The 8,223-nt window shown below is 41.8% G+C and overlaps 1 protein-coding gene across 1 annotated transcript in view; it reads left to right on the top strand.

The window, feature by feature from the left end:
• The first annotated feature begins 1,198 nt into the window (after positions 1-1,198).
• The window catches only part of LOC120058848 (probable phospholipid-transporting ATPase IIA), a 39,596-nt gene continuing 32,571 nt past the window's right edge, over positions 1,199-8,223 (top strand). The window contains exons 1-2 of the mRNA XM_039007586.1: positions 1,199-1,295; positions 7,798-7,942. Of these exons, the coding sequence (XP_038863514.1) occupies positions 1,228-1,295; positions 7,798-7,942 (213 nt within the window). The 5' untranslated portion in view covers positions 1,199-1,227. The remainder of the gene's footprint in view (positions 1,296-7,797; positions 7,943-8,223) is intronic.

Here is an 8,223-nt window from a genome sequence, read left to right as displayed (position 1 = left end):
TTGTAAGTAATGAATGTATCACTGGACTCTTTGCACAACTCTGAATGTGCAGATGAACTCTAGAATACTGTTGTACATTCCCCATTAAAATGCATTTACCAAGTTGTGCCTTGTTTATAAAATCTAATCATGTCAGAACTGCTTTGATGTCTCTACAATTTAAGAAATGTTGAGCCTGTTTAGGCTTGTTTACAATGTAAATGTCTTATTTCCTTTTGTTTCCTTGTCACCTAAATGTTACTTTCTGGTCTTGTGAAAATAAAAATCAGGGTGACTTTTCCAACTTTGGTTTGCGTTCTGTTTTCTGTCCCCATGCCATGAATTATTCTGAACCATGTGATGTTGCAGTTTTGATTTCATTGTATGAAGTTAATCTCTTTAGTTCTGTCTATGAAGAGTTCGTTACAGTCCTGCCAACAAAATTGTATCTGTTCTGTCAGGGCATGCACTTTGTGGATTACGTGGGTCTGTTCTTGCTACTTTTCTTTGATTTGCATCGTGCACACCCCTGATTTCCATCTCGTCTCCTTCTGATCACACACTTGGAGTTGTTGGTTTGGTTGCTGATCTCACTTGTACCAGTAATGAATGTTTGCGCCCAAGTCAATTTGCATCCAACTAAATTAATTTGCATCTCCATCCAACTAGCAGTCTATTCAAACATTGCCCCCCCCCCAAACAATGAAATCTAACAATCTGTTTTTGTGACCGATCAGGGCCTCGAGCGGTCTTCGGGTGGTTAGTAAAATGAAATTCGCGTAAGAACAGTTTATCCAACCACTAAGACAATTATCCACCAAAACGGGGCCCATCAGGTGTTGCAGGTATAGACCTAATCTTAAAGTATCCTAATCGAATTTGTGTCTCTTGAAATGGAGAGCAAGATGGAGCATACATAGGCTACTGGGTTAAAGTTATCTGATCAGTGCATTATTCTGGACAAGCCCCTAGGCCTGTTGGAATGGGGAAAAAAACGAAAAATGTTAAACCATTGAAGATTTGTATGTTATAGGCCATAACCTATAGGTTCATATTTTTAAATACTATTTCATCACACCAATTCTAACATATTTGATAAAGCGAAATGGAATCAGCTATGATGAAGAGCCAAGCCACTAGCTGAAGCAAGCCCAAAACAGCCACTGACACACAAAAAAGCCTCCGCCCAGAACGCAGAGACAGCGAGGTGGACTTCGTCTGGCGTCACCGTCAACTGGGGCTGCAGAAATGACGGACAATATTGCTTTGCAACCAGTGAGAGACAAAAAAAGACACGACAATAAAAACAGGAATGGGTAAGAACAAAAAATAAGTTGTATACACTGTAAATGTTAAGAACGACGACGTTAGACTGTAATTTAGCTCGATGGCTGATAACACGAATTGTTTTCAAAGCCTGCAGACGAATATCTCAATTGTAACCGTATATTCTAAACGTTCAAGATGAAACGAACCTATTTTCTAACTGAACAATTGACGGGCTTGTTTAGGGAAATATGTATTAGCCATCCTTGTTCCGGGTGCTGTCCGTCCTGTCGATGCTAGTACAATATTAATCGCCTATTGTTTAAGTATCCATGGGACTAGATTGGCATATAGACCGACAAAAAAAACAACACCCTCCGCATTATGCTTCAAGATAAGGTGGGGTAGTGTGGCATGGTTGACTGACATTCTTTGTGTCATTGCGTTGAACCAGCCCAAACAGGGCAGGCCTTACTATAAGAATCAGCACTTGTTTAGGGAAGGGTTTCCCAAACTCGGCCCTGGGGCACGCCCCTTGCACGTTTAGTTTTTTTGCCCAAGCACTACACAGCTGATTCAAATAATCTAAACTTGATGATGAGTTGGTTATTCGAATCAGCTGTGTAATGCTAAGGCAAAAAACAAAACATGCACCCATGGGGGGCCCCAGGACCAAGTTTGGGAAACCCTGGTTTAGGGGACAGCAAACCACCATGACTATCTATCGATAGACACATAATATGGATGATGTGACTTATTATTACACAGTGCATTTTATATATAATAATTATTATTTCCTATTTCCTGATATGATATGCAATGATAATATTGCCCTCATAAATTTGCACAAATGTTAAAGTAAAACATAATGCAGGCCACCCAAGTCTAGGCTACACACCTGTCTGGGCATCCCCTATTCATCTCTCATGTACCCAATCATCCCCTCAGGCAGGAAGCATTTTGCTACATCCACAATAACATCTGCTAAATGTGTGTGTGACCAAAACAATATGATTTGAAGAGTCAATCTCAGAGATGGTGCTTGTCAGAGCATTTCAATGTTAAGATTTAAATTAATTGCAAATGAGTTGGCTCTGTTAAGATAAGCAACAATATACACTAAGTATACCAAACATTAGGAACACCTCCTAAATACTGAGTAACTCCCCACCCCCCTTAATGCATTTATTTCAATTGACTGATTTCCTTATGAACTGTAACTCAGTAAAATCATTGAAATTGTTGGGTTAACTTTTTGTTCAGTGTACACAGAGTATACAAAACATTAAGAACACCTTGCTAATATTGAGTGCACCCACCCCCTTTTGCCCTCAGAACAGCCTAAATTTGTTGGGGCATGGACTCTTCCAGGTGTCAAAAGTGTTCCACAGGAATGCTGGCCCATGTTGCCTCCAATGCTTCCCACAGTTGTGTCAAGTTGGCTGGATGTCCTTTGGGTGGTGGACCATTCTTGATACATATGGGAAACTGTTGAGTGTAGAAAACCCAGCAACGTTGCAGTTCTTGACACAAACCGGTGAGCCTGGCACCTATACCCCATTGAAAGGCACTTAAATATTTTGTCTTGCCCATTCACTCTCTGAATGGCACACATACACAATCCATGTCTCAATTGTCTCAAGGCTTAAAAATCATTCTTTACCCTGTTTCCCCTTCATCGACACTGATTGAAGTGGATTTAACAAGTGACATCACTAAGGGATCAAAGCTTTCACCTGGATTCACCTGGTCAATCTGTCATGGAAAGAGCAGGTGTTCTTACTGTTGTGTGTGTGTGTGTGTGTGTGTGTGTGTGTGTGTGTGTGTGTGTGTGTGTGTGTGTGTGTGTGTGTGTGTGTGTGTGTGTGTGTGTGTGTGTGTGTGTGTGTGATACTACTGTTCAAAGGTTTGGGGTCACTTAGAAATGTCCTTGTTTTTGAAAGAAAATACACTTTTTTTGTCCATTAAAATAACATCAAAGTGATCAGAAATACAGTCTAGACATTGTTAATGTTGTAAATTACTATTGTAGCTGGAAACGGCTGATTTTTAATCGTATATCTACATAGGCATACAGAGGCCCATTTGTGGGTTCAATTACAGGCTCAAAATGGCCAGAAACAAAGATCTTTCTTCTGAAACTCGTCAGTCTATTCTTGTTCTGAGAAATGAAGGCTATTCCATGCGAGAAATTGCTAAGAAACTGAAGATCTCATACAACGCTGTGTACTACTCCTGTGAAGGGAGTAGAAAGGAGTAGCGATCTTCAGTTTCTTGGCAATTTCTCGCATAGAATAGCCTTCATTTCCCCTTGACTTTTTCAGGTTTTGTTACATTACAGCCTTATTAGAACAAACACATTAGTAAACCCACTACAATCATGCAGTACAGTCAGCAGCAAGCAGTTGGTAAGGGTAGGTAACAACACATCCGCCACGCTGATCCTCAGCACGGGGGTCCCTCAGGGGTGCGTGCTCAGTCCCCTCCTGTATTCCCTATTCACTTATGACTGCACGGCCAGGCACGACTCCAACACCATCATTAAGTTTGCCGATGACACAACAGAGGTAGGCCTGATCACCGACAACGACGAGACAGCCTATAGGGAGGAGGTCAATGACCTGACCGTGTGGTGCAAGGACAACAACCTCTCCCTCAATGTGATCAAGACAAAGAGATGATTGTGGACTACAGGAAAATGAGGACCGAGAATGCCCCCATTCTCGTCGACAGGGCTGTAGTGGAGCAGGTTGAGAGCTTCAAGTTCCTTGGCGACCAACAAACTAACATGGTCCAAGCACACCAAGACAGTCGTGAAGAGGACACGACAAAACCTATTCCCCCCTCAGGAGACTGAAAATATTTGGCATGGGTCCTCAGATCCTCAAAAGGTTCTACAGCTGCACCATCAAGAGCATCCTGACGGGTTGCATCACTGCCTGGTATGGCAACTGCTCGGCCTCCGACCGCAAGGCACTACAGAGAGTAGTGCGTACAGCCCAGTACATCACCGGGGCCAAGCTTCCTGACATCCAGGACCTCTATACCAGGCGGTGTTAAAGGAAGGCCCTAAAAATTGTCAAAGACTCCAGCCACCCTAGTCGTAGACTGTTCTCTCTGCTACCGTACGGCAAGCGGTACTGGAGCGCCAAGTCTAGGTCCAAGAGGCTATTAAACAGCTTCTACCCCGAAGCTGTAAGACTCCTGAACATCCAATCAAGTGGCTAGCCAGACTATTTGCATTGACCCTCCCCCCCACGCTGCTGCTACTCTCTGTTATTATCTATGCATATTAATTTTAATAACTCTACCTACATGTACATATTACCTCAAATAACCGGTCCCCCCGCACATTGACTCTGTACTGGTACCCCCTGTATATAGCCTCGCTATTGTTATTTTACTGCTGCTTTTTTTAGGAATTTTCTTAAAACGGCGTTGTTGGTTAAGGGCTTGTAAGTAAGCATTTCACTGTAAGGTCTACTACACCTATTGTATTCGGCGCATGTGACAAATCAAATTTGATTTGATTTACACGGGCGGCCCCCCGTGGCAATAAATGAATAAAACTAAAAGCTTACCTTGACTTGGAAGAGTTCCTGTGTTAGTTAGCCAGCTAGCTAACATAGCATCCCTCTTTGTTTGAGCCAGGTGTTTGAGTAGGCTAAACTAGCTGACTGCATTCGTGAAAGTTAATAAAAATTCAACTAAATATAGCCAGCTCTCTTTCTCTCTTGCTTCTCCTTCATTTCTGAAGAAATAATTTGTAAAAAAAAAAGTAAACTATTGTCTCTCTCTGATTTAAATTACTCACTGCATTTTATGCACTGCAGTGCTAGCTACCTGTAGCTTATGCTTTCAGTACTAGATTCATTCTCTGATCATTTGATTGGGTGAACAACATGTCAGTTCATGCTGCAAGAGCTCTGATAGGTTGGAGGGCGTCCTCCGGAAGTTGTCATAAGTACTGTGTAAGTCTGGTAGGGGGTGAGAACCACAAAGCCTCCTAGATTTTGTATTAAAGTCAATGTACCCAGAGCTAGGACGGAAATTAGTTGTCCTCTGGCTACACCATGGTGCTACCCTACAGAGTGCTGTTGAGGCTGCTGTAGACCTTCATTGCAAAACAGTGTGTTTTAATCAATTATTTGGTGACGTGAATATATTTAGTATAGTTTTATCTAAAAAGGAAAACTTTTTAATGTTTCACTATTTTTATTTTATGAAATTCACTAAGGGGGATGGTCCTCCCTTTCCTTGGAGGAGCCTCCATATGTGTTCTTGAAATGTAATATTTCCTTTGTGAAATAAAGTAGGCCTACTGTAGCTTGACTTCTTAATGTAAACCTCATTGGTTCACATATTCCATCTTTTGTGAAAGTGAGCAGTATGTCTTATTTTATTTCAATATGAATCAATTTGGCATGCATGCTTTCGCCTAACTCCAATACAGAGGGGACTTTTCTGAAGTTGTTGTCTCGCACATCTGAATGGGTAACTTCATTATACTGGATATCTTTAAAAATTAGGTGCTGCATTCATCCAATTTGTAGCAAGCAGTCAGCCCTAGTTTGAACACAGCTTCCTATTTTGGGAATTAGAAGGGGTTCAATTTCTCACTTCATCCACAGTTAGTGATTCATTATCCAGGGAATTAGTATTTAGAATATATATACAATATTTGATCTGACCATTATGACACATGGTAAGCCATAAGGTTAGGTTACCTGCTGGCTGCTTGCTTAGATGAAGTGGAATATTTTGTTTGAGAAGGGTGTATGAAACTAGGGCCTTAATGCCTAACACATGATGCCAATATTTACTGACTCAGGACCCACCTCTATGGCCCTATTGCTTGACTGAAGCCATCCACACCACCGTAGGAAACATACAGTTGAAGTTGGAAGTTTACATACAGTTAGGTTGGAGTCATTAAAACCCATTTTTCAACCACTCCACAAATTTCTTGTTACCAAACTATAGTTTTAGCAAATCAGTTAGGACATCTACTTTGCATGACACAAGTAATTTTTATAACAATTGTTTACAGACAGATTATTTCACTTATCATTCACTGAATCACAATTCCAGTGGGTCAGAAGTTTACGTACACTAAGTTGACTGTGCCTTTAAACAGCTTGGAAAATTCCAGAAAATGATGTGATGGCTTTAGAAGCCTCTGATAGGCTAATTGACATAATTTGAGTCAATTGGAGGTGTAGCTGTGGATATATTTCAAGGCCTACCTTCAAACTCAGTGCTTCTTTGCTTGACATCATGGGAAAAGCAAAAGAAATCAGCCAAGACCTCAGAAAAAAATTGTTGACCTCCAAGTATGGTTCATCTTTGGGAGCAATTTCCAAATGCCTGAAGGTACCATGTTCATCTGTACAAACAATAGTACGCAAGTATAAACACTATGGGACCACGCAGCTGTCATACCGCTCAGGAAGGAGACGAGTTCTGTCTCCTAGAGATGAACGTACTTTGGTGCGAAAAGTGCAAATCAATCCCAGAACAACAGCAAAGGACCCTGTGAAGATGCTGGAGGAAACGGGTACAAAATTATCTGTATCCCCATCCCCAGTAAAATGAGTCCTATATCGACATAACCTGAAAGGCCGCTCAGCAAGGAAGAAGCCACTGCTCCAAAACCGCCACTAAAAAGCCAGACTACGGTTTGCAACTGCACATGGGGACAACGATTGTACATTTTGGAGAAATGTCCTCTGGTCTGGTGAAACAAAAATAGAACTGTTTGGCCATAATGACCATCGTTATGTGCCATAATGACCATCGTTATGTTTGGAGGAAAAAGGGGGAGGCTTGCAACCCAAAGAACACCATCCCAACTGTGAAGCACAGGGTGGGAGTATCATGTTGTGGTGGTGCTTTGCTGCAGGAGGGGGGGGAACTTATTGTGGGAAGCTTATGGAAGGTTACCCGAAACGTTTGACCCAAGTTAAACAATTTAAAGGCAATGCTACCAAATACTAATTTAATGTATGTAAACTGCTGACTAACTGGGAATGTGATGAAAGAATTTAAAGCTGAAATAAATCGTTGTCTCTTATTCTGACATTTCACATTCTTAAAATAAAGTGGTGATCCTGACTGACCTTAGACAGGGACTTTTTGCAAGGATTAGATGTCAGGAGTTGTGAAAAACTGAGTTTAAATGTATTTGGCTAAGGTGTATGTAAACTTCTGACTTCAACTGTAGTATTTACATATTATTGTGGTGGCATTTCAGTGAGAGGAAAACTCTAAAATGGCCAGTTTCCCGGACACAGATTATTCCTAGTCATGGACTAAAAAGCATTGTATTGGAATTTCTTCATTGAGCATTCTTTTTTTAGTCTAGGGCCAGTGTTCAAAAGCATCTCAGAGTAGGAGTGTTGATCTGTCCATATACTCATTATGATTAAAAAGGCAAGACTGATCCTACATCTGCACTACCCTGAGACTCTTTGTGATGTACAGGTCTAGGAGTAAGCTTAACCTGCATCCAGGAAACCAGCCCTAATGATGAACTACACTGGTGTTCCTCAGGTGCTGCCCGTGGTCGAGGTGCTGCGGCATGGGGGACTTCCGGCCGCGGACGGTGTGGCTGGGCCACCCAGAGAAGAGGGAGCAGAGGTACCCCCGGAACGTCATTAACAACCAGAAGTACAACTTCTTCACCTTCCTCCCAGGGGTGAGTGTCGGGTACTCCGGGTCAACCAAGCAACCGTCATCTGCTCCTCATTCACAACACAACAAGCCGGAATTAGTTTAGTGGCAAAGTGGAGTTATTGGTTTAATGGCAAAGTGGAGTTATTGGTTTAATGGCAAAGTGGAGTTATTGGTTTAGTGGCAAATTGGAGTTATTGGTTTAGTGGCAAAGTGGAGTTAGCGGTTTAGTGGCAAAGTGGAGAGTGAGCAGTAGAGCTGACCCCATAGATTCGAATAGTTGGTTGGTGGATACTGATTCTAATC

The sequence above is a fragment of the Salvelinus namaycush genome, chromosome 14 (assembly GCF_016432855.1).
Source record: "Salvelinus namaycush isolate Seneca chromosome 14, SaNama_1.0, whole genome shotgun sequence".
Lineage (NCBI taxonomy): Eukaryota > Metazoa > Chordata > Actinopteri > Salmoniformes > Salmonidae > Salvelinus > Salvelinus namaycush.
This window is presented reverse-complemented; position numbering and strand designations above follow the sequence as displayed.